At 42.4% G+C, this 26392-nt stretch overlaps 2 protein-coding genes across 2 annotated transcripts in view; one reads left to right on the forward strand and one right to left on the reverse strand.

Moving 5' to 3' along the window:
* The window catches only part of FBXO36 (F-box protein 36), a 278670-nt gene that overhangs the window by 239344 nt on the left and 12934 nt on the right, over positions 1–26392 (reverse strand). The gene's annotated exons all lie outside the window — the stretch shown is intronic.
* Positions 17129–26392, forward strand: part of DNER (delta/notch like EGF repeat containing) — a 283977-nt gene continuing 274713 nt past the window's right edge. Inside the window, exon 1 of the mRNA XM_048864354.2 lies at positions 17129–17504. Within this exon, the coding sequence (XP_048720311.1) occupies positions 17256–17504 (249 nt within the window). The 5' untranslated portion in view covers positions 17129–17255. The remainder of the gene's footprint in view (positions 17505–26392) is intronic.

Here is a 26392-nt window from a genome sequence, read left to right on the forward strand (position 1 = left end):
TGTGTGCTCAAAGACTCTTAGGACCTACTTTTCCATAGCTTCTCTTTCACTGTCCCTTGATAGTGGCACTTCCTAGTGGCTGGTAGGGGGACCCAGGCCCACTCTCTACACTTGGTTCCAACCCAGGGATTCAACATCACGAAGTCAAAGTCTGCACAGTCTTGAACCTTACTGCTGTATCCCTGGGCTACTTCCTACCTTACTTTCTCTCACCCTGATAGTAACTGCAGTTTCTCTCTCTGTAGTCCCCTTCTACTCTCAACCAGTAGGTTTGATGCAGGCCCCTCATGTTCCCATCCAGCTGAGCTTCCTCTTTAACTAATCCTCATTGCTCCGGTTTCAGAGTAACAGCTGTGTTAGTCTGTATTCGCAAAAAGAAAAGGAGTACTTGTGGCACCTTAGAGACTAACCAATTTATTTGAGCATAAGCAAGTGAGCTGTAGCTCACGAAAGCTTATGCTCAAATAAATTGGTTAGTCTCTAAGGTGCCACAAGTACTCCTTTTTCTTTTTTCCTCATTGCTCCCTGGCTCCTCCTCCAGGTGCAGCCTATGTAGTCAATTGGCCCACTTAGCCACCTTTAATCCCTTCAGGCCTTGTGTGTGGAGGACACCCCATCACAATCCTATTCTCCAGTCAGTCCCAGACTCTAAAACTGGCAGTTTGGCAATTGAAAGGGAAGTGTTAATCTCGATCGACTATCCCCCAAAGTGACTGGAACTCTGCTCCTCCAGATGAGCTACAACACTAAAGGCCTATTCCTCTGTCTGGATGATGTTTAGCTAATGGTGTCAAGAAAACAACAAAAATCCGCAAGGCCCCTGGTATCCCAGCTATTTTAAACTTTTTCAAGACGGTGTGGACAAGGGACTTCAGCCTAGCACCATCACGTGCCAGGTATTGGCCACAAATAGCATTTTACACAAGGCTCCTCGGTTTCCTTCACAGAGAATCCTCAAATATCCAGATCTCTCAGAGCAGTTAGACTGGCTAGAACTCAGTCAGACCAATATTTCCTAAATGGGACCTACTACTGGTGCAGGAAGCCCTGACCACCCACTCACTTGAACCATTGACTATGGTCACACCATTCTACTTCAATACCTGTTTTGTGGTCAATACCTGTTTCGTGATCGCTATGATGTCTGCTAGACAAGTCTGGGAGTTGGCAGCTTTGGCGTGCAGGAACCTCAGTGTGTTCTATGATGAAAAGTTGGTGCTAAGGACCCCAGAATCTTTTTTGCGAAAGTTGAACTCATTGTTCCATGCCTCACAGGAGGTGACTTAGTCAGATCATATAACACGACTCTTTCCACACACCACTCTTTCCCATTCTCCTAGTATCACAGTAACATCCTCAGGATGTTAAACATCAGCTACTAAAGTTAGACCTTTTTAAGTCAGTAGGTCTGGATAGCTTGCATCTAATTATTAAAAGAGCTGGCTTAGGAGCCTCCTGGACCGTTAATGTTGATTTTCAATAAGTCTTGGAACACCAGGTGAGTTCCAGAATACTGGAAGATGATTCAGGTAATTATAGGCCTGTCAGTCTGACCTCAATCCCAGGCAAGATTATGGACCAGCAGATATAGGACTTGCTTAACAAAGAATTAAAGGAGGATAATGTAACTAATGCCAAACAACGTAGGTTTAGGTTGAACTAATGATGTCATGTCTTTTTAAATTAGTTTACCAGTTTGGTTGATAATGGTAATAGTGGTGATGTAATATATTTAAACTTCTGTAAGGCATATGACTTGGTGCCACATGATGATTTGATTAAAAAATTAGAACGATATAAAATCAACATGACGCATATTATATGGATTAAAAGCTGGCTACCTGATATGGCTCAAAATGTAACTGTAAATGGGGAATCCTCATCAAACAGGTGTGTTTGTAGTAAGTCCAATCAGGGATCGGTTCTTGGCACCACACTGGCATTTTTATTAATGACATGGAAGAAAACATAAAACCGCCATTGATAAAATGCAAAAATTGGGGAAGTGGTTAATAATGAAAAGACAGGTCCCTACAGAGTGATCTGGATCACTTGATAAGGTGGGTGTAAGCAAACAATATGCATTTGCATAAGGCTTAAATGTAAATATATGCATCTAGGAGAAAAGAAGTTAGGCGATACTTACAGGATGGGGGACTCTGCCCTGGGAAGCAGTGACCCTGATGAAGATTTGGGGGTCATGGTGGATAATCAGCTGAACATGAGCTCCTACTGTGGTGCTGTGGCCAAAAGGGCTAACGGGATTCTTTGATGCATAAACAGGAGAATCTTGAGTAGGAACAGAGGTTATTTAACATCTGTATTTGCACTGGTGCAGCTAGTGCTGGAATACCGTGTCCAGTTCTGGTGTCCACAATTCAAGAAGGCTGTTGCTAAATTGGAGAGTGTTCAGAGAAGAGCCATGAGAATTATTAAATGATTAGAAAACATGTCTTATAGTGACAGACTCAAGGAACTCAATCTATTTAGCCTAACAAAAAGAAGGGTAAGGGAATGACTTGATTGGAGTCTATATGCCCCTACATAAGGAATGAATATTTAATAATGGGCTCTTCAGTGTACCATAAAAAGGCATAATACAATCAAATGGCTGGAAGTTGAAGCAAGACAAATTCAGACTGGAAATAAGGTGTAAACTGTTAACTATGAGAGTAACTTAGTAGTGACAGGCCTTAACTGTTTTCCATTATCTTCCAGGCTGTGTGCTGTGTGGGTATGAAGAGTACTATTGCTTTTCAAAGGGCAGGTCTATACTTAAAAGTATGTATCAGTACAGCTACACTGATACACGGTGCACCACTGTAGTGCTTAAGTGAAGGCGCGTCTATGCCTCTTGGAGAGCTGCTCCCATCGGTGTAGTTAATCCACCTCCCTGAGAAGTGGTAGCTATGCCAACAGGAAAAGCTCTCCCATTGATATAGTGCTGTCGACATGGTGGGTTAAGCTGGTATAACTATATTGCTCAGGGGGTTAGATTTTTCACACCCCTGAGCGACATAGTTATACCGATATAAATCTGTAGTGTAGACCTGGCCTAAATGATGTGTAATTTTTACTGAAGACTGGGTTGCAGCATCTGAAACAAGTACTTGAGGCTTTTAAACAGACAGCACTGAGTGTATTATTCCTGAGAAGTACAGAGGAAAGCAATCCTGAGCATGAAAAAATAGGCCCCATTAGACTTGATATAAAAAATAATCCTCTTTGGTTGAGAAACCTAGATTTGGTTTAATAATTTTAGTATCTTTTGAAAAATCAAGAAATTTAAACCTCTTGCATTGGCCTCAAAGGTCTAGTAAAATCAGTTTAACCAAGTAAATTGCATAGATATCTAAGAAAATAAAATTTTGGCTAGAAGTGGCTACAAGCATCACCAATGCTCCTGAGTTCTGGTAATCAAAGTAATTTTATTTGCAACCCAACACCTGTAATGATAGCACCATAGAGGCAATATTGAGTCCGACAATTGAATTAGGAACACACATTCATAACAAAAGTCTGTAAGACCTGGTGCTTCTTGCCCACATGCTAAGGGTCTAGCTGATCGCCATATTTGGGTTTGGGAAGGAATTTCCCCCCAGGTCAGATTGGCTGAACTGCAGCATGAGGCAGGGGTCACCTGCAGGTTTAAACTAGTATAAAGGGTGAATTCTCTGTAACTTGAAGCCTTTAAACCATGATTTGAGGATTTCAGTAACTCAGTCAGAGCTTAGGGATCTATTTCAGGAGTGGGTGAGGTTCTGTGGCCTGCAATGTGCAGGTGGTCACACTAGATGATCACAGTGGCTTGTTCTGACCTTAAAGTCTAGTCTGAGTCTAGAAGACTGTAACATTAAGGCTATTTCTACGCTTGTCACACAATGACAATTAATTGTCAATACTATAAAAGTTTGCCACAGGGCCTAAATTAATTGAATAGTCACATGAATGTACTGAACCTCATGGTTGGGGAAATGGAAAATAATTCATAATGTTATATATAATATAAAATTAAACATGATAAAACAGTATAGACACTGTAATCACCCTATAAAATTGCAAATGGAATGGGGTCCTATACAGAAGAAGGGAAAATGTAATAGATGTGGGGCCAGATTTTTAAAAGGGGTCAGCCCTCATACCTGAGGCCAGATCTTCAAAGCAAAATGAAGATACCTGCTTTCCAGCAGGTAGCATCATTTGTGTGCTGAGCTCTCATTAAAATCTGGCCCCAGTTATGAGTGTTGAGCCCTTCTGAAAGTTCTGGCCTTACTGGTAATAACAGAGGGTATTGGCTAGATTGAGGAGAGGGAATTTTCAAGTGTTTTCAAGTGGAGATGGGTGGACCGAGTTAGACACAAAGAAGGTGAGCGTTCTCTATTCTAGGAACCAGTAAAGCAAAAGCATGATTGCAGGATGACCTGAAACACGATGTTGGACTCTCTAAAAAGTCAAAGCTCAAATACCTAGCTCGATAAGGTTCAAAATAGTTATTACTCCGGGGGAGAGGGGTGTTCTGTGTGACTGCATGCCCACAGAAACCACCCCCCCCCCCCGAATTCCTGTGCTTCCCTGCAGAAAATGGCAGGGAAGCCGCACGTGGGGATGACCATGGGTGCAGTTTTGGAGAGGGGAATTGCTCCCCCGCCAAACAGAGGTGAGGCATGGGGTGGGCACAAGGAATTACGTGCCACTGTCCCCCCTCATTTCTGCAAACGCAAAGCTTCCCAGGTGAAGGAGGCTGTCTCTGCTCCCCTGACTCTGCAGCTCAACGCCACCTCCTGGGTCTTTGCCAGTCGAACTTCCCTTCTGTGTGCTGGGAGCCTTCCTGTTTTCTGTGCAACAGTGAGAGCCCACGGTGGGAAATGAGGGAAGTGGGGGGAAGAGGCCGTGAGGAAGGAAGGGGGTGGTGGAATAGGGCAGGGGGGAGGGGAATGGAGAAAAAAAGGGGATAGGGAAATCACTGGGGGAAGCGGAGCCTGGCATGTGAGGTCCCCTCAGCGGCAGCTGGAGTTCCCCCATTAAGCGGCCCATCGAACCTTCACCCTGACAAGCCCTACCCCCCTACACCTGGACTCCTCTGAGTCCCCCACACCCAGATCCCCACCCCACTGATCCCCAACCAGCTGCACCTGGACCCCTACCTCATCAAGCCCCACTCTCCAGGTACCTGGACCCCGCACTGAGGCCCCCTCATCCCCCCCTCAAGCCCCATCTCCCCACACTCAGACCCACCTGCTGAAGCCCAACCACCTTCACCTGTATCCCCTGCAGAGTCCCGCTGTCCCTGCACCTGGAAACCCCCCAATGAGCCCCTGTGCATCCAAATTCTCACTGAGCTGCCCGCACCCAGACTGGCCCACACAGAAACCTCTCACCCCACACCTGGATCCCCCCACACTAAGCCCCTCCACACTTGGATCCTGCTGAGCTGAGCCTGCCCACCCACACCTGGTGCACCTGGCACAGAGGGGCAGGACCAGCACTTGCACTGTGTCAGGGTCAGGTGCAGCCTTACTGACAAGTCCCTGTACCGGGGGAGGTGGGGGCTTCAGAATGATCTCCCACCTCAATGCAGCCAGTGACCTGTGCTTCCCCACTGCCATGTTGGAGCCACATTTATTTACTGACATAAAATTTGCATAATTTTAAAATGTGTGCATAATTTTTAATTTTTTGGTGCAGAATTTCCTCAGGAGTAAGTTATTTTTTGATATACTCAGGGCTTACATAAACAAGGGTAAATTTAAATAATGCCAAGGTATTTAAAATAAACTTACCACTTTAAAAAAATCAAGAACATTATGTTTCAGGGTGGATCATTGAAAGGATGCAAACCATGGAGATATTTCAGTTGCTCATTAAATATTTATACAGGGGAGAAAAATGCTCTCTTGTCGAGCCCTTACTTCAAGCCACCAGAGTTTGGCTACTCCTCCATCAAATAATAGTTGAGCTATAATGTAGCTGATTTAAGCTTCACTAATAAGCTCTTAGACTAGTAATTCAATTCAAATTTTAGCAAGTGTAAATGAAGGAAGTCAACAGGGATTCAAGTTGTCTACAGTATTCAGTAATTTGCTCATGGATAATTGACTATAAATTCATTTAAATTGTGTATATTGGCACAATTTAAGTGTGTGAAGGAATAAAGTGTGTTGGGAAAATGCTATCTAATAGAATAAGAATAAATGTTGTTCTGCTTAGAGTTAAATCTTGCAAGAATAGTATTTTCAGTGCAAACATTGCCTAGATAGATTATACAATGCTAAGGAACCTCCATGTGATGTAATGTACAATTTGCCTCAAAACACTGTGTTGTGCCTTGCTTTGCTGATTGCCCTATTTATTTAAGAAAATCCTCTTCTAAAAATCCCGTGTGTTGTTAATTCAATTAAAGTGATTATTGGAAAGACAGACATCATGGATGACAGCTAGTTCAGCTGTAATGGTGTTCATATTTCAGTTTTATGTATTATTAATTTCTGCCACCATAAAACCTAGTAGCTGCAGTTGTGAACCCCATTATGCCTCGGTGCCGTACAAATACAGAACAAAAAGACCGTTCCAATCTAAGAATAAGACAAGACACCAGATAGATACAGAGAGACAGGGGAGTACAAGGAACCAACAAGACAGCATAACCATTCCCAAGTTTTTTGTAGGCATCACAGCAAAGGAGAGTTTTAAAGCAGGACTGTGAAGAAGGATAAAGAAGGGGAGCTCTGTTCAAGAATGAGGGACAGCATGGGGAAAAAGTGCTTGTTTTGAAAATTCATCAAAATTGAAAACTTAACAAGTGGGCAATGGAGAATGGGATGAGTGGGGGTGGGAATCATAGACGCTGACTCTGTGGGTGCTCCGGGGCTGGAGCACCCATGGGGGAAAAATTAGTGGGTGCTCTGCACCCACCGGCAGCCAAGCTCCCCTCACCCCGTGCCCCATCTCCTCTTCCTCTGAGCACGCCACATCCCCGCTCCTACACCTACTGCCCAGCCGCAGCCAAATGGGAGGGAGGGGGAGGAGTGGGAATGTTGCATGCTCAAGGGAGGAGGCAGGGAAGAGGTGGGACTGGGGCGGGGACTTTGGGGAAGGGGTTTGAATGGGGGCGGGGCAGGGCCTTATGGAAGCGGTGGAGTGGGAGCAGGGACAGAGGGGGGTTGAGCACCCACCGGAAAGAGGGGAAGTCAGCGCCTATGTTGGGAATCAATATTTTGATAATGAATGAGAGCTTATAGTTAGCGTGATGATAGGCCATGAAGGGCCTTGAAAGTGAATGCAACGAGTTATGTTTGATATGATGGAGAATGGGGAGCCAGTAGAGGGATTCAAGGAGAGGGGTGACATAATCAAAGCAACAGACTAGGAGAATGATCTTTGCAGCAGCATTCTGAATGGACATGAGCGGGGCAAGATTGCATTTAAAGCCAGAGGTAAGAATATTGCAGCAATCAGTTTTCTAACTAGCTTTATAATTGCCAGTACCTGATCTAAAATTTAAGTTCAGTTTGAATAGAAACTGTATCGGTTCCATGATAAGCACCTGAAAGCACTGTAACATTGAAGTAAAATCATTACCTTGTTTAAAGTCAATGACAAATCTCCCATTAACTTGAATGGGATCCTGATATAACTCTTGAGTGTATTTCACTATCAGAAGTTATATAAATTCATAATTTGTTAACATTCCAGGCCCACTGCAAGATGAATCTTTTCTCATCTTTGCAGATGGGACAGGGTGAGGCTTTCAGGATTTTATATATGCTACTTCTGGGAGGAAGGGTTTATTCTTTTGGGCTGGGGGGAGCATGGCTGGGCTGGGGGAACCCGTGGCTGGGCTGTGGGGGGAGGGGGTTTGGGTTTATTGGCTGGGGGGGCTCTGTGGCTGCGCTCTGGGGAGGAGGATTTGTGAGTGTCTGGCCCCCTGGCTGGGCTGGGGGGGATTGGAATGGGGTAGAGAAACAGGAACTGGGTTGTTATAGGGGATTTCTTTAACTCACTACTCCTGGGGGAATTTTTGTGTGTGTCTGTATTGTTACAGACATACTTGCTGACAGTTATTTTGAAATATATTACCAAAATAACTGAAACTGGCGTGATTATGTAGTGTTATTTTGACAAATAAAATTTGCAGAATTTTGCAGAATTTTAAAATATTGTGCACAGAATTTTTAGTTTTTTTGGTGCAGAATGCCTCCCAAAGTAAAATATACAACAGTAGCCTCCAGGCAGCAAGTGTTTTTTAAATGACTATATATACTCACTTTGAGGTGCAGAAGGAGTATATTATGAGCATATAATGTCTTTAAGATAAATTTTTAATATATTAAGGTAATGGTAATTCTTAAGGTAAATTGTTAATACACTGAAGAGCATTCTAAGGATACTTGAACACAAGCAGTGACGATTCCTTAGACAATAACCTAAAGTGTGAATCAATATCAACTTCTTTATATGAGATAAAACATTGGGAAACTAGTAGGCCATTTAAGTGGGCCAAGGTGTGTGTCTGTGGGCTGCTTTAAGGAATTCCAAAATAGACCATCCCTTTGCCTAGGAAGGAGATTTTAGCTTAAATTAAATGGTTCTGAGACTGAGTGAAAATAAAAGTAAGCAAGTAGTTACTTACAAGGATTTTGGGAATCCGATTTTACCACAATCCAAAAACTCATTGGTCCAGGAAGTTTGTCATCTTCTGGTTTGGCCTCAGGTTTGATGACTCCCAGGGTGGAGAAGAGATGAAATTACAACAATTCTGGCTGATTCATACCGCTGCTCTTCGGCTCGTGGTTTTGGGTTCAGAATGCATGAATGAAAAGGTGATAAAACAGCTCTAGGCAGTTTATATAGGATTAAATCAGGATAACATAGCAGGGTCTCCCAACTTCTTAGCTTGGCCCCCACTCAACAGTACATGCAGCAGCTTAGTTGTGCTGCAGCCTCTCAAGTTTCATAAATTTAGATTTGTATGCCCTAATGATTCCCAGATTGGAGAAGTGGATAGTGCCAGCTCAGGTTGACTTATAGCTCTTCTTACGCTTCAGACCTCTGCTGGTTTCAGCTAGAGAGCATCTTGTCCAAAGGTTTGTTTGTTTTTTTCCCTGATTTTTTGATCTGTGTCTGGGGGGCAAGGACAACTCTTAATGGTTTTTCTGAGCACCGGATCCATTTTGCAGGTAACCAATTCTTGGGTCTCTGCATTCCCTTCAGTTTCCAGTAGATGGGGATGATGTATTAAAATGCTTCTTAGGCTATGTTGACACAGCCCTGCAGTTCAGACTACCTGGGTCTGAATTGCAGCATGCGCTAGTATGCTGTGCTGTCACTTCACCAGGCGGATGCTGCCGGCATGAACTAAAAGGTACTCAGCTTGCATTACTATAGTCCCATTTGAAAGATGACTACGTTAATGCAAAATAGGAAGAAGAAAAGAAGATGGTGGACCTGTCCATTACTTCCCTTATAAACTTTAGCCCAGTGGTTAGGGATGTGGGAGACGGGAGTTCAATCCCTCGCCGACACACCCTGATGTGGAACTTGGATCTCCCCTTTCCTAGGTCAGTGCCTAACCATCAGACTACAGGGTAGTCTGGGATGGTTGTGTCCTGTGTATAAAATACCTGACTAGTTATTAGATCAGAGAGAAAGTGTTAATATCACAGCCTGGTGGTTAGGGCACTCATCTGGGAAACTGGAGACTCAAGCGCCTGCTACAATGCCCAGTTAATTATGTATACACAGTGGAACAGCTTCAACGGGTGAGACTGATAAAGCCATGCCTCAGAATATCCTATACCTACTGCTTAGCCCCTGCTCCACTTCAGGGGAGGGAGAATTGAATAGGGGTCTCCCACATCTGAGGTGAGTGCTCCAACCACTGGGTTAAAGGTTATAAGGAAGACACCACTACCTGCTCCTGCTGTAGTGGTTTAACAAATGGCACTTACACCCCCTGCTGAATACAGCCCCTAAATTTTATTTTGGCTGAAACTGTTTGGTGAATTCATGTCAAAAATGAGACTTGTTTCAGCTCAACTGAAACTGCATTTTTCAACAAATACACTATTTGTGTGAATTTTTTCACCCAGCTCTACTAGTCAGAAGAGAGAACATTTAACTGATATGTAAAGTGAGGGAATAGTTTTCCCTTATTAATCATAGAATTGATGTCCTATTTAATTTTTTTGCATTTTATGCCTTTTCATAGTTACAGAAGACATCATCACACTGAAAACTCTAACACGTTAAAGAGAACATAGCTACTAAACTACAACAAAAAAGCTTCAGAAACTATCTGATTTATTATCTTAACAGAAGAGCCAACACATTTGCTAGAAGAACTAAGACAAAACAAACAGGAAGATAGTGTAAGGTAACAAAAATGTTAAGATTTACAGAGGTCCCCATATAGTATAACTGGATAGCCAATCAGTTGGAGAAAAAAAATAAATGATTTAAGTATATCAGAAGCAGGAAGCCTGTAAGAAAGGTGGTGAGTCAGCTGGACTTGCAGGGAGTAAAGGCAACAATTAAGTAGAACAAGAACATTGCAAAGAAGTTAAATGATTTCTATGCATCAGCTTTCACAACAAAGCATGTTGTAGACATACCTACCCTAGCCCTATTCGATTCTGGTTATAAAAATGACGCATTGTCATGGAAAAGGAAGGTGCTAGCACATTAATAAATTAAAAAGCAGGAACAGCTAGTATTCATCCAAGAATTTTGAAGAGACATAAGAATGAAGTGAGTGAGCTGCTATAAAAAACAGTCTCCCTAAAATCATTTGCTATTCTGGGGGAAAAAACATTAGACACAGATGCTGAAAAGGCACTGGGATGATTCAGCTCTGAAGGCAGTGCACTGCCAGCAGCAGCACAGAAAGAAGGGTGGCAATACCATACCATACCATGCCACCCTTCCTTCTGCGCTGTTGCCTTCAGAGCTGGGTGGCCAGACAGTGGTAGCTGCTTACTGAGGGCCTGGTCTGCAGGCAGCAGCACAGAAATAAGGGTGGCAATACCATATCATGCCATCCTTCCTTCCGTGCCGCTTCTCCTTCCTTCAGAGCTGGGCTCCCAGTCAGCAGCCGCCACTCTCCAGCTGCCCAGCTCTGAAGGCAGGGCTGCCGCCAGCAGCAGTGCAGAAGTAAGGGTAGCAGTACCGCAAAGCCCACCCCCCAACACACTCCTTTTTGTGTCAGGACCCCTACAATTACAACACCATGACATTTCAGATTTAAATTGTTGAAATCATGAAATGTACGATTTAAAAAATCCTAGACCTGTGAAATTGACCAAAATGGATCATGAATTTGGTCGGACCCTATTCATAGGATAAGAATTAAACTACTGTCATAGATTAGAAACAGACTAAAATACAGAAGACAAAGAGTAGGAACAAATAGACAGTTTGAGCATAGCAAGAAGTTAACAGTAGGGCACCCCCCAGAATTATGATTTAATGTTTACTATATTTATAGGTAATTTATGAAAAGGGGAAAAGTGTGCAGATGAAACAAAGTTTTTTGGTTATTCAAGACTAAAGATGACGAAAGTAAATTCAGAAGGCCCTATCAAAACTAGCTGAATGGGAGCATAATGGCAGATGAAATTCAGTGCTAATAATTATAAGGTAATGCACACTGGAATGAATAAATTACTTACACATCTGGGGCAGTACTTCAGTTGTTGTAAGTCGAGGGGCCTATGACAACTTATAACAGCAAAAGAGCCATTCCTCTAAATCAGTTGTAAGCAGAGCTACCTTTGTGACATTGTGGACTACTAAGTGAAAATGTTTTCTCAATGCACAGCTGGAGCCAAAAAAGGAAAAAAATATAAATAAAGGATTGGGTTAGAAAATAATACTGAAAATGTCACAATGCCATTATATAAATCAGTAGTACATCCTCTCTTGGAAGACTGTATTAACTTCTGGTCATTCTGCTTAAAACTTTTAGAAGAAATATAAGGAATCCAGAGATGGACAACAAAATGAATTAGCAACATTGAAAGACTTCCATATGAAGAGAGATTGAAAAGAGTGGAAATATTCAATTTGGAGAAGAGCTAGATAAGAGGGGACATGATAGAGGTATGCCAAGTAATAAAGATAGGTTAAATCAGGTGGTCCCACTTACCCTTTCATATAATGCAAAAGCAAGAGATCATTCAATAAAATTTAAAGGCAATAAATTTGAAATTACAAAAGAATGTTTTCATACAGTGAATAATTAGCCTTTAGAACTTATTGCCACAGTAAACTCTTGCCCTCAATAACATACGCTTTAAAAATAATTAAACAATTATACAAATGAGAACATCCAAAGTTATATTAGGTTAAAACATTTTAATAAAGGATATAAATCCTCATGCTTCAGGGCATATACCAAAGGTTAGAGAGAAACTTCTCTATAAGCTGGACATTGCATAAGTCTCACAATGGAATTTCTTCTTTCTCCAGCTGAGGCATTTGGTACTGGTCACTGAAAAAGACAGGTTACTGGACTAGTTGGACCACTGATGTGATGTCGTACAGCAATCTCTATGTTCCATCATCCCCAGGGTTCTGATGAATAAACCTTCGTAGGCAATGCAGAGGTCATGAACACATAAGGATGGTAGCAAAGAGGCCCTAAGGTAAAGTAACAGAAAAAAAACCTTCATTCAAGCAGTACGTATATTATTGTAAAAGATTCTATAGGAAGCCACAGTATTTGTGGTTTTGAACCACACAGGAGAGAATCTGATTGAAGTAGTTTGCCTTTGCCTGTTGGTAGCATTTGGGTTTGCTACTATCCGTCAGGACTACGGAAAGTTGAAATAAGGCTTGCTCCTTCTTCCATAGAATTGTAGAATATCAGGGTTGGAAGGGACCTCAGGCGGTCATCTCTAGTCCAACCCCCTGCTCAAAGCAGGACCAATCCCCAACTAAATCATCCCAGGGCTTTGTCAAGTCTGACCTTAAAAACTTCTAAGGAAGGAGATTCCACCACCTCCCTAAGTAACGCATTCCAGTGTTTCACCACTCTCCTAGTGAAATTTTTTTTCCTAATATCCAACCTAAACCTCCCCCTCTGCAACTTGAGACAATTACTCCTTGTTCTGGCATCTGCTACCAGTGAGAACAGTCTAGCTCCATCCTCTTTGGAACCCCCTTTCAGGTAGTTGAAAGCAGCTATCAAATCCCCCCTCATTCTTCTCTTCCGCAGACTAAATATCCCCAGTTCCCTCAGCCTCTCTTCATGAGTCATGTGTTCCAGTCCCCTAATTATTTCTGTTACCCTCCACTGGACTCTTTCCAATTTTTCCACATCCTTCTTGTAGTGTGGGGCCAAAACTGGACACAGTACTCCAGATGAGGCCTCACCAATGTCGAAAAGAGGGGAACGATCACGTCCCTGGATCTGCTGGCAATGCCCCACTTATACACCCCAAAATGCCATTGGCCTTCTTGGCAACAAGGGCACGCTGTTGACTCATACCCAGCTTCTCGTCCACTCTAACTTGTAGGTCCTTTTCTGCAGAACTGCTGCTTAGCCATTCGGTTCCTAGTCTGTAGCAGTGCATGGGATTCTTCCGTCCTAAGTGCAGGACTCTGCACTTGTCCTTGTTGAACCTCATCAGATTCCTTTTGGCCCAATCCTCTAATTTGTCTAGGTCCCTCTGTATCCTATCCCTACCCTCCAGCGTATCTACCTCTTCTCCCAGTTTAGTGTCATCTGCAAACTTGCTGAGGGTGCAATCCACACCATCCTCCAGATCATTTATGAAGATATTGAACAAAACCGGCCCCAGGACCAACCCTTGGGGCACTCCACTTGATACCGGCTGCCAACTAGACATGGAGCCATTGATCACTATCCGTTGAGCCCGACAATCTAGCCAACTTTCTATCCACCTTATTGTCCATTCATCCAGCCCATACTTCTTTAACTTGCTGGCAAGAATACTGTGGGAGACCGTGTCAAAAGCTTTGCTAAAGTCAAGGAACAACACATCCACTGCTTTCCCCTCATCCACAGAGCCAGTTATCTCATCATAGAAAGCAATTAGATTAGTCAGGCATGACTTGCCTTTGGTGAATCCATGCTGACTGTTCCTGATCACTTTCCTCTCCTCTAAGTGCTTCAGAATTGATTCCTTGAGGACCTGTTCCATGATTTTTCCGGGGACTGAGGTGAGGTTGACTGGCCTGTAGTTCCCAGGATCCTCCTCCTTCCCTTTTTTAAAGATGGGCACTACATTAGCCTTTTTCCAGTCGTCTGGGACTTCCCCGATAGCCATGAGTTTTCAAAGATAATGGCCAATGGCTCTGCAATCACATCTGCCAACTCCTTTAGCACTCTCGGATGCAGTGCATCCGGCCCCATGGACTTGTGCTTGTCCAGCTTTTCTAAATAGTCCCGAACCACTTCTTTCTCCACAGAGGGCTGGTCACCTCCTCCCCATGCTGTGCTGCCCAGTGCAGTAGTCTGGGAGCTGACCTTGTTCGTGAAGACAGGCAAAAAAAGCATTGAGTACATTAGCTTTTTCCACATCCTCTGTCACTCATGTCTTTCCCAAAGATTTTACAATGGAAATGGTGTAGAGCAGTGGTTCTCAAAGCAGGTTTTCTGCTTGTTCAGGGAAAGCCCCTGGTGCGCCGGACCGGTTTGTTTACCTGCTGCGTCTATGGGTTCGGCCGATTGCAGCTCCCACTGGCCGCAGTTCGGCGCTCCAGGCCAATGGGGGCTGCAAGAAGGGCAGCCAGTACATCCCTCAGCCCACGCTGCTTCCTGCAGCCTCCATTGGCCTGGAGTGGCGAACTGCAGCCAGTGGGAGCCGCGATCGGCCAAACCTGCGGACGCGGCAGGTAAACACACTGGTCTAGCACGCCAGGGGCTTTCCCTGAACAAGTGGCGGACTGGCTTTGAGAAGGACTGGTGTAGAGCAGAGTACTACAGGTAGCATCTGAAAACACTGATTTCAGGAGAAAGTCAGGGGAGAATGTCTTTCTCCTGAAATCATGCACAGATAAAAAAAATTGTACTTAGAATCAGAAGCATTATTTGTTACACAGCTGGGAATCGGGGCACCAGACAAAAGCAATTAAAAAGAATTGGTGAAACTGGAAAATGGGCAAATAGTAAGAACGGGACCAGCAGAGGGAGTTAGTATGGCACAGAAAATGTAACATTAAAATGCAGTGGAAATAAGATAGGAAAAAAGAAAGTCATGAGGTTATGGAAAAGCAATTGCAGTTCATTTTTGCTTCAAGGTTTGAATCCAGTACTGTGTCTAGGCTGCAAATAGTCCAGCTGAGTTTTCAGTAGTTCATTTCAATTCATGAAGCATTTTCAATTATTTCAGGCCATGATCCAGGTTTCAGTCATCATTTGTAGGAGAAGTGTCAAATATCTGGCCTTGTGTTAGAACAAGTTTCTGAAAAGTATCACGGATTGCTGTCCGCAGCATTACCATGTTCTTGCAAAGGTGTGACAGAGATCTGAGGGGAAGTCATTAGCTATTACAGGTTTAAAGGCCTCTGTGTAGGAGCAAATGTACAATAGCATGGATTATCTTCATGTTCTGTTATGCAAGCTATAGAACATGTTGCTTAGTTCTAGACAGGGGCAACAGAAATCTGCAGAAAAGATTAGCAAAATGTAGATAAATTTTTTTTAACCTACTGCAGTTTACCTCAATAAAGGAAAAAGAGAATCATCTACTACTACTGCAGTTTCTTTGGGATTTTTATGAAGTGTAGATAGCCAAAGAAGAGCCCAAAAATGCACGTTACACATTTTATCTGCATATAGCTTGATCCTAATATACCATTATAAAACTAAATAGCTGTAATAAAATTCAAATTGTAAACTCTCTTGAGCAAGGACAGTCCCATACTGTGTGTTTGTATAGTACCTAGCACAGTTGGGCCCTGATACTGTCTGGGGTTGTGGGTATTACTGATGACATACTGAAAGCCTGACAACTGTTAATTTCTTATATTTGTCTCTTAAACTCAGGGTACTCTGGTGCTCCAGCTGGGGCGCTGGGTAGGGGGCTGGACCACATGGCTCGGCCCCACTCTGGCTGGGATGCTGGGTCGGGGCTGCACCACGCAGCTTGGCCCTGCTCCGGCCAGGGCACTGGGTCAGAGGCTGCACCACGCGGCTCCTGGAAGCCACGGCATGGCTCCACTCTAGCTTCTATGTGCTCCAACGGGAGCTGCAGAGGTGGTGCCTGCGGATGGGGCAGCATGCAGAACTGCCTGGCTGCGCCTCCAAGTAGGAGCCAGAGAAGGGACGTACCACTGCTTCTGGGAGCTGCTTGAGGTAAAAGCCGCTCGGAGCTTGCACCTCCTGAGCCTCTCCCCATGCCCTAACCCCCTGCCCCAGCCCTGATCCCCCTCTGAACCCCTCGGTCCCAGCCCAGAGTACCCTCCTACACCCCAAACTCCTCACACCCCCCCCACCCCAATTCTGTGAGCATTCATGGACAGCGATATAATTTCTATTTCCTGGTGTGGCCCTCGGGCCAAAACGTTTGCCCACCCCTGCTCTACTGCATGAGCTAAAAGCCATAGGGCTCTTAGCTAAGGTTGTAGAGTGGGCTCCTTAATCTCCCTCTAAGTGGTCTCGGTGCCACTAAACGGGACACAGCCCCACCCCCAGGAGGTGTATGGGTTACACAACCTCCCGGTGCCGGCCTTATTGCCCGCCTCTTGACCGCCGGGGAGCAGGAGCGTGAAGTGCATTGGGGGCTGAGCATGGGCCAGGTTCAGCTCACAAAACGCATCGCCCGTGGGCGCCGCTGTCCCGCCGGCAGCACGTCAGCGGCCCCACCGCGACCTGTGCACGGACAAAGGGCAGGTTGTGCTGGCTCCATTATCTCCCCCACCCGCGCCGCCTCCTCTCTTCAGCCAGCCCTGCCCCTGCGCTACACTGCCGCCCCGGGGCAGGCGCTGCTCACCCCCGGCCCCAACCTGCGACAAGGGGCGTGCTCACAGGCTGTTCTCCCTGGGGTGAGTGCCCGGGTTCCCCTCAGCCCGCCCCGCTCCCAGCCGCGGCCGGGCGCCCTCTGCCGGGCACTGGGCGGGAACGATCCCGGCAGCCCGGCCCCTCCCCGCCCTAGTCCCCACCCGCACGTTGCTCGGGGAAGCGGCGCCGGGGAGCAGCCGAGAAGCAGCGCGTCGCTGCCGTCCCCGTGTCCTCTGCCGCCGCCGCACAGCGGCCCTCAGACCCAGGCTGCCCCGGCCGCCGCTGCAGCGCCATGCCCCGCGCCGCCCCGCTCCTGCTGCTGCTGCTCAGCCTGGCCCAGCGCCGCGCCTGCCTCTCCGGGCCGGTCAGCGCCGCGCCCCCGGACCCCGCGCGGGACCCCTGCCGCAGCCAGCCCTGCTGGAACAGCGGCACCTGCTCCCCGGCGCCGGCCCGGGGCCCCGCCGCCCCCCGCCGCCTGCCGCTGCCCCAGCCTACCTACAGCTGCGCCTGCCCCGCCGGGGTCACCGGCACCTACTGCCAGGTAAGGGGGACAGGGGCTGTGCGGGGAGCTCGCCTGCCCGTGCCCCGCCGCCAGCCCCGCCTGGGTGCGCCCCTGCCCGTTTCCCTGGCTGTGCCCTGGTGTGTGTCCCTCTCTGCTCATCTCGTGCCCTTGTGTCTGTCCCCGGCTGCCCTTGTGTCTCTGTCTGTCGGTCTGTCTGCCTAGCTCTGCTCACTAGGACTCTGCGTCTGGGAGTCTGTCTCTGTCCCATCTTTCTCTCTCTGTCTCCGGGGTCTGGCTCTGTCTCTATCGGCTCATTCATTCTCCCTCTGTAGGTTCATCTGTCCCTACCGCTACCCAGCTGTTTGTAAGTCAGGCTGCGGCTCCATATCACTAATGGGCATCAGTGTTTTTGCATTATTAATCTATTAGTTCAGCAATATTATACTGTCTGTCGTAGGTTAGGTACTGTCCTCTACACAGTGGCTATAATTGTCTCAATCCATCTCCGTATATACAGCTGTGTATTATGCGCCTGTCTGTAGAGCTGCCTTCTTTTCTCTCATATGTGCGTGATACATACATATATCCAAGGAGATATCTGGGTGTATGAGTCTGCTGATCATAACGTTTGCCCTTCTTCTTTCCTTAGCGAAGTGTCCAGATTCTTAGGTGTGGTAATAGCTGTGGGTCAGAGGCAGTACCTAAGCTGCAGTTTCTATCTCCTGCAAAAAACTATCTGCGGATGTTAGTCTTTTTTTTTGTTTTTTTTTTAAATCCATTAAATATTTAAGGTGGATGCTATTACTCAGAGTAACTGAGCTTGACTATTCTTGGGCAAGTGTTGGGGTTTAGTTCCTAGGCTTGTAAAACTGACATATCAAACCTGCAATACTTTTAACCCTACCTGCATAAAAAATATATGCAAACTTGGTGGGTTAAATTATTAAAAGGTGAATGAAAAGGTGAATGATCTCAGGAAATTAGGCAGCTTTCCAGAATTAGATGGAATGTTTTAGCATGGATCTCTTTTCTTTTTCTTCATTTTTCTTTCTGCACTCTGGTGGCTTTTTATATATTGTTTATTTTAAGATCAAAATGATTGATTTTTTTTTTTTTTGGAAAATGGGTAGCAAAATTGTACTGAATATACAAAAGACGACTTAATAGGTTTATGATGACCATTTCTTTCTAGTGCATTTCCTATCACATTTTGTGTGCCACTTGGTTTCACCTTATTAAATTCTACAGAAAGATCAAAATGTCAATGTAAGGGTAGAAAAATATTATCTGGTACATCTAGAATAAAAAAAAACTGTGGACAATAGCGAATATGAGTAACATCTTTCTAGCCTGCTTGATCATATGTTGATTTAATACAGTTTTTTTGATAAAATATTGCATTACTTGGTCTATGAAGACCCAAGTGAATGCTGATGACCATATGAAGAGGTTTTGTTCATAATCCTTGCATTTTGTCTCGTTATTAAATGTCTTTGATACCACATTCTAAAATATGGATAAAATCTCTCAATTTATCCCGCCACCTCTCTTTTCCTTATAAGTAGAGAGAAGGGTTTGTTTTGTGAGGGTTTAAATGATAGTGATATACTTCCAGTGACAACAACTATAATAGAACACAGATTGGTTCACATTTCTTTGGGCAACGCTTCCTGGTTTACAGGATTTGACATAAAGGTAAACTGATTCAAGTAAACTAATGTTGATTTTTTAAAATTTTTTCTACAGCACGCTCCTTAACTTAAGTAGCCTGATTTTGTTTTGTTATATGTATTCATTAGGTCACAAAATATCAAAGCTGTAGTTTTCCTGTGTGGGTGGAGAGAACAGATTTCTTTCTTAATAAGCCATGAATATCATGTGTAGGGTTCAATAATGAGTATTGTATGGACATATTGAAAGTCCCTGTGACCTGCAGGCATTTAGAAAGAAATACTTCTGTGCTCGCCCTAAAATGTCTCACTTGCTTCCTTTTAACAATGAAAGTCAAAATATTACCATTAATGAGGTTCTGCAAAATCAGAGAGCTTAAAGTGGATTAAATAGAATCCCCCCTCTGGCAAATTTTAGCAGTCTTGCTGGTAAGAATTTGACTGCTTGCACTTGGGTTTATTGTGTTTTCCGCTCTAGAAGAGACAGACCAAATTGCATGTGTGCTGCTGCCTATTGCTGTTATACTGTCTGAAATCCATGACTGAAGGATAAATGGCTCTCTCAAATGTTTTGGTAAACTGTAACATTTACTGGTGTCATAACCTGCAGGAGGTGTTGTATCTGTGGTTTTGGTAGAAGAGAGGAATACATTTCTTTGTAACCTGAGAAAATAGATAATGAATTCACAAGCACACTTTTTATTAAACGATATGAAAGGGCTAATTCTGGGAGTATTGTTTATAAAATGTTTATTTGAGATATCATTGACTTTTATTATAACCCATGGAACAGTAGTTTTATAAGGGAAACTTTCTAAACAAAAGATAAAAGAAATTCATCCCTGTCTATCAGGACTGGAAATGAAGCAAAAACATTTTAGTTTACTCTGAAAAGTGATTTTTAAAAAAACTATAATTGTAATGAAAGAGGGGACAAATCATCTGCCTAAAGAGAAATTAGTAAAATATTGTATGTGGCTGCATACAAGAAGGTTTCCTACTTTGATAAAAGGAGGATAATAAATACATATGAATTACAGGATTGGTTAGTAGTTCAGATGCCTTTCTTTTTAGCAGTTTAAAAAAACCCCTCACAAGTGAAAACAATATATGTACTCTATTGATGAACTTTTCCGACTCAAAGGGATTCTAAAACACAAGGAATTTTAATTCCAAAAAGGGGTATGAGAAAACTGAGTGCTAAATCAGGCAGATTGCTTCAAATTTAAAGCTGCAGCCTCAGGCAGAGGCTTCTCAACTTACTGCTGAGGATGTTATTAAACTATTAAAATGGGGAGAAGGAAATATTAAGAGGGAAAACAAATACAAGTAAGGAATTCAGCTATGTTGAAATAATTAGCCACTAGTAATCTGAAGATGGTAAATTCGCACAGCTGCTCTTTGTCATAGAAGTGGAATAATATCTCATCAATGTTTGTTCTCTGAAAACAAATTAAAACATAGCCCTGTTTTGACACACACACTACGTTCTGTAATAAAAAGATTAAGTAAACAATCCATCTGATTCTATGTTATTTTGATGCAAGTAGGTATAGAGTTGCGGGTCAGAAGAGGACATGCTAGCACTCTTCTCTGCCCGTGTTGTAAAAAGACTGATAACATAGTCACAGCTGGAAATTACCCAGAACTTCTTCAGTAATATATTAGCTGGGTCCATTTTTTTTATGCACTTCACAGTGCTCTTGGTGGAAGGAAAGTGACAAAGAGGTAAATTGGCACATCAGATGCTCTTAAGATATTTTTGAAATCCACAGCTTTTCTATCACCAAGTGCAATCTTTCATTGTGTGTGTTTTGTTTTTTGTTTTGTCTTGAGGAACCATTTTTCCATAAGATGTGGTGGTTGCTTTGGTAACTTTTTTCTATGGAGAGGAAGAAAAAAATCATATCTGTGCATACATCAAAATTACTTATGGGTACATTTGACATATGCTGTCTAGAAAACTTCTAGTTTTTCTTACTATGTAATATTTTCAGATTGCACATTCAAGGATATGCGTGGTTTTCATTACATTCCACTAATGAAGGAGTGACAGGAGAAAAGGGATTTGTGCAATTGCTTAAGCATATATTTTTCTCAAGAAGTTAATTCTTTGCTTTTGTGTATTGTGAAGAACATGAATGGATGTTCTGCATAAAATTGTGCAAACTTTTTTTTAATGAATCTGGTTCTTCTGGAAGAGATTGAAACAAATTGGAAAATTTTTAGCTTTATTCTGAAAGAAATTGGTGGCAGAATATTAAATCTAATAAAAATATGAAAAAATGTTAAAATTATGTTGACATACTTCCTTTGTTTCTGCTGTTAAAAACCAAAATATAATATTTAGCTAAAGAGTAAATTCCATATTTTTTTCTTTGATTTAGTATATCCAAAATCCAATAAAATTATTTTTTTCTTGAAAGGGACAGGTTGTTGCTTGTACTGTGTATTCAGCTGGAATATATTAAGTGGAAAGTCATTTGGATTAGGACATCGTTAACTTTAGAGACATAAGAATCAAAACAGTTAAAAGGGGAAGGGGATGAAGAATTCCATGCTAGGTTTGGAGTTTGAAAAAAGATAAAATGAACCTATCAGGTAAAATTTTCTTACATTAATCACTTTTAGCAAAGTCCTGTGAGAATTTCACTAACATATCTTATCTCCTGTAGAAACTGTTGCTTATTATTATTTATTATTATTATTACTTTTAAAGAGATCCTGTCAGGTACTTTTATCATTTTTATTTTTTGTCCTTTTGCTGGAAAATAAATTATTTTCCTTTCACCCCAGTTGTCACACAACCCCTATTCTTTTGTTTCTGGCAGTGTAGTTTTGTTGTATTCTGTATCTGTATTTCATGGACTTCTTCAATAATATAATCAAAGCCAGAGATCAAGTATTATCTTTTCGGTGGTGCTCAGAACTGGCTATCAGCGTTTGAGTTCTGGTCGTTGGTTTGCTACTCTCTGTTCGGTTTTAGACAAGTCACTTCAGTTATCTTTGCCTTAGTTAACCCATATCTAAAATGGAGATAATATCTCATGTGCGTGATGTTAGTTTTAATTTTTTAAGTGATTTGGGAGCCTGTGACGAGTATACAAGTGCTTGTTGCAGTAGTTATGCTAGCAATTAAGGGGATAGTTTCTTGTGCTCCCCCTGCTGGATAGCTTTCTGCAGCAGCAAAAGTTTTATAAAATCAACTTAATTGTGACTCTGTGAACAATTTATTTATATAAAATGGAACATAAAGAAATATATATCCTGAGTTTGAGACGCTAGTGAAAGATTTAAGATTTAAAGGCAACAGATATATCATCTCTTTAACTCTGCTCTTAAAAATGGTTTTATTGCAAAAGATATTTTAACCAAAGACAGGATTCTTTTAAAAAAATCACCTTTAAAGTATCCTGAGACAATACATTCTTTCCATTTGATTAAAAATTCATAGAAGCTTGGAAGTTTGGAATAGAAATGACCCAGCAAGTTATCCTTTCCATCCTTTTGTCACTATGGGATTTTTACTTTTAGTACATTTCCTAAAGTTTTGTCTGGTTTTATAAGTCCTAAGTAATGTGGTTTCCACCTCTTCCTTTGGGAGACTCTCTCATATGCTAATACATCTTGCTGTGAGTTTTCCTGACATTTCAGCCTAATTTTTTTCTTAATTTCTTCCTGTTATCTCTGTGTACCACGTTAAATAATTCCTGTCCCCTCTTGATCGTAATGCTCTTCAAACATTTGTAGATTGTTATATTCCTTCCGAGCAAACTCTACTCTCTGTTCTGCATCAGCGCTATCCTCTTCTCCTCTGAGAATCCCCCAGAATCTCCACTCACACAGGTCTCTCCAAGTCATCTGCTGGGGCTCTCCGGATGCCACAGCTCCTCTTTCCTTGGGACCTGCTCCAGATGGAGCTTCTGAACCTCCTTGTCAGATGGACAACACAACCAGAACTTTTCAGCTTTCCCAGGAAGCGCCGCTCAGGAGCCAGTGCCCCGTGCTGGGACTGAGGAATCCTGTTCTATCTGCAGGGAACTCAGTGCATAGGTGGAACTTTCCCTGTGACGTCCTATCCCCTTCCTGGCCCTCATGTCCCTGGACATGGGGCTTTGCCTGCTGAGCTGGCCATGTATGTGGGTGGTGGGGTGGCTTAGAAAACTGACATGTATAGAGATAGACTAGCCCTAGCCATCCTCTGCCTATGGTCATACTAGGGCTACATAGAGGAAAAGCTATTGCTTCCCTGCTCTATGATATAACGCCTCTATGTAAATCCGTTTTATTTACTGGCTGCACTACACAGCCCTGAGTCTCTCAGCATCCTTCAGTCTGTTCTGCTAGAAGATTTAAGATGTACTTTACCTTCACATCAGTGTCCTAATATATTCCATTCCTTCTCTGTTATCTCTCTTGCTCCTGCTAGGAGGGGACATCCTAGATAAGAAGTCTTTAAGGAGTTGTTTTAGGTCTGTGCTCACAATGTACACATCACAATATTAAAAAAATTTTTTTTTGGCCACTCCCAATTTTTTAATTGTTTGATGGTATTTTCTTTCATTCCTAGGCAGTTACTGAAGGTATATGGCTACTCCATCTGTTGCTTTTTTATCTATGCATAAGAGTAGACTGTACAATTAGATAACATCTTCAGTTTTGTTGTAAGACTGAGTATTGGCTCTCTGTGCATTCTCCAGCGTAGCATAGGTTCCTGAGATCTTGTACCAGTTTCCTGGTGAACAACAGCACTATTAACGCATACAGTCTTTCAAAATGTCAGACCATAAGTATTAACATCGATTTTTGTGGGGTTTTGTTCCTAGATGTCATGTTCATTGGTCCTTTTCTTTCCTTTTTGTTTCTTTGGCAGAGATCCTGCTAGACCATTTCCAGGTGGTGGTTTAAGTGTGTCACTTTGTCTTTTATGCTATTTTCAAGAACCTTCGAATACTAATGTTGTTCAATTATTAAACAGCCTAACTCTCCCAAACTGTTGGATTGTGTTTCAGTTTGTGTTACCCAGTTGATGGCTGGATGGTTTGAATACCATTGGGGACAGACCACTGAACTCTGGGTTCGAGTTTCACAACTCTCTTATATTGACTTTGCCATCATGCTAATTTGTGCCAATTTTATAGTGGTTTAGTTTTTTATTAGACTTACTAAATATATTTCACAAGGCACTGGTATGGGTGGTATTGTTATGTGTAAAATTAACAAGGTTAATTGAGAACTTGTTTTGTAATTCTTTAGGTGCAAATTCTGCTCTTCTGTTATGGAGACTTGGAGGCCCTTGCCTGCAGTGAAACTGGTGCATTTTCGGCAGTGTTGGGGGGACAGGATATAGGGAGCACTTGGACAGAGTAAACAAATTATCTCCCACCCCATATACACATTTCTTTCAGTTATGGTAACTTTAGATATTCCTTGTAGCTGTAGTGGGATTTTTTTTTAAGTTGGTATTGTCCCTTGAGGAATTGTGGGTACTACTGTAAAAATTGCCATAAGAGAAAGAGGATTATATCTCAGCAGTTCCAAATGTTTGCAATAAATTATCTAATTGAATTGTTCTCAATTCCTATAAAGGAAGGCAACAATTATTTAAGGACCAAATGTTATGTCTCAGCTGTACAAATAGGTATTATGATCAATTTGACAGTTTATATACTAACAACTAAAAAACCTTCACTATCTCTGTTTCAAGCTACTCAAATAGCCCATTGAAATCTATTCAAAACACTTCTTTGAATCTCATGCAGGTCATTACACCATGTAAATTATTTGGCTTCCAAGAATTGTATGATATAAAGAAAAATTGCAGATGTTGCATTGGCTTACATTTCTGTGATTAAAGATGCTGAAGAAACTTGCCAAAAGTTTTGAGGTAACTGAATAATTGCAGAATATAGCGATGCTAAAATGCTTAAATTATTTCATGTTCTTGTTCATCACAATTTTCCATTTTCATATGGTTTGATCTGAGAGAATTGCCTTACTTCTCTGTATATGGAAATGATTTCTGATTATTCATAAACCAGTATTTTCTTTTCCTTTGAAATATGTATCAATACCTAATACTTTATGGCTTCGTTGAGCAGTCCAAGGTAGAGATATAGTCAGAGGCTTTTTAGTTTTTTTTAAACAGTGTTCTAGAATCTTCCACATTTTGCTTAACAAATAGGAGCTAGTTGCTTTCTTAAACATATGAAAAAACCTTGAAAAAGATGACAAGTTCTGGTAGTAATATTGTAGCTTTGTGGGTGCACTGTGAGCAGGAGACCATCAGCTTCAGAGGAAGGTTTAAGAAATCTTGTAGTAAGCAGATGTGGGATAATCTGCCCTCCAGGGGAGTCTCCTCCTAACCCTTAATAGTCAGAGATTAACTAAAAACTCGAAGAATGAGGTTTGACAGCTATTCTAATTTTTCTTTTTGTATTTATTATTAACTCTCTGTATTTTTGTTATCCATGTAAATGTTGAGTCTCTCTTGAATCCTGGTCATTTTTTGGCTTTCAGCAATATCATATGGCAATAAGTTCCATTGTTGAATGATATATTATGTGAAAATATTTTGTTTTATAAGTTTGCATTTGCTATCTTTCAATTTCATTACAAGTCCCCTTGCTCTTGTATTATGTCACAAGGAGAGTGGAAGTGCCCAGTCTACGTTCTCTGTACCATTAATTATTTTTATATTGCTGTCAGGTCCCTTCTTTAAAGTAAACAATCCCAACATTTTCATATGAGAGTTTTCCCAAACCCTAATCAAGCTTGTCGCTCTTCTGCGTTTCCTCTAATTCTGCGATATTCTTTTTGAGATGAAGTAACCAACATTGAACACAATTTTCCAGGGGATGGTAGACAATTGATTCATGTAATGGCATTATAGTATTTTCTGTATTATTCTGTATTCAGTTCCTTACGCATGCTATCATTTTGTCTGCTCTTTTGAGCAGAGGTCACCACTGAGCTATCCACAATAACAGCTGAGTTGAAACAGATATTTTAGAACCCAGTAACCTAGTTGGAGAGCATTGGTAATAGAAGCCTTTGGTTTTGGATCAGTCAAACCAAAATGAAAGCCATTACATATAGATGGAAAAATGCTGCATTTGGGAAGCTTGTGGTTCCTTGTCCTAAAACCTCTTCTAATGGTAGTGTAGTGTATAAGTGCATTCAGCCTGTTAGGACTTACTCTTCTACTAGTAGATTTTTTACTAATTCTCCGCCTTACAGAAGGTAAAATAGCTTTAT

Source organism: Caretta caretta, chromosome 9 (assembly GCF_965140235.1).
Source record: "Caretta caretta isolate rCarCar2 chromosome 9, rCarCar1.hap1, whole genome shotgun sequence".
NCBI lineage: Eukaryota > Metazoa > Chordata > Testudines > Cheloniidae > Caretta > Caretta caretta.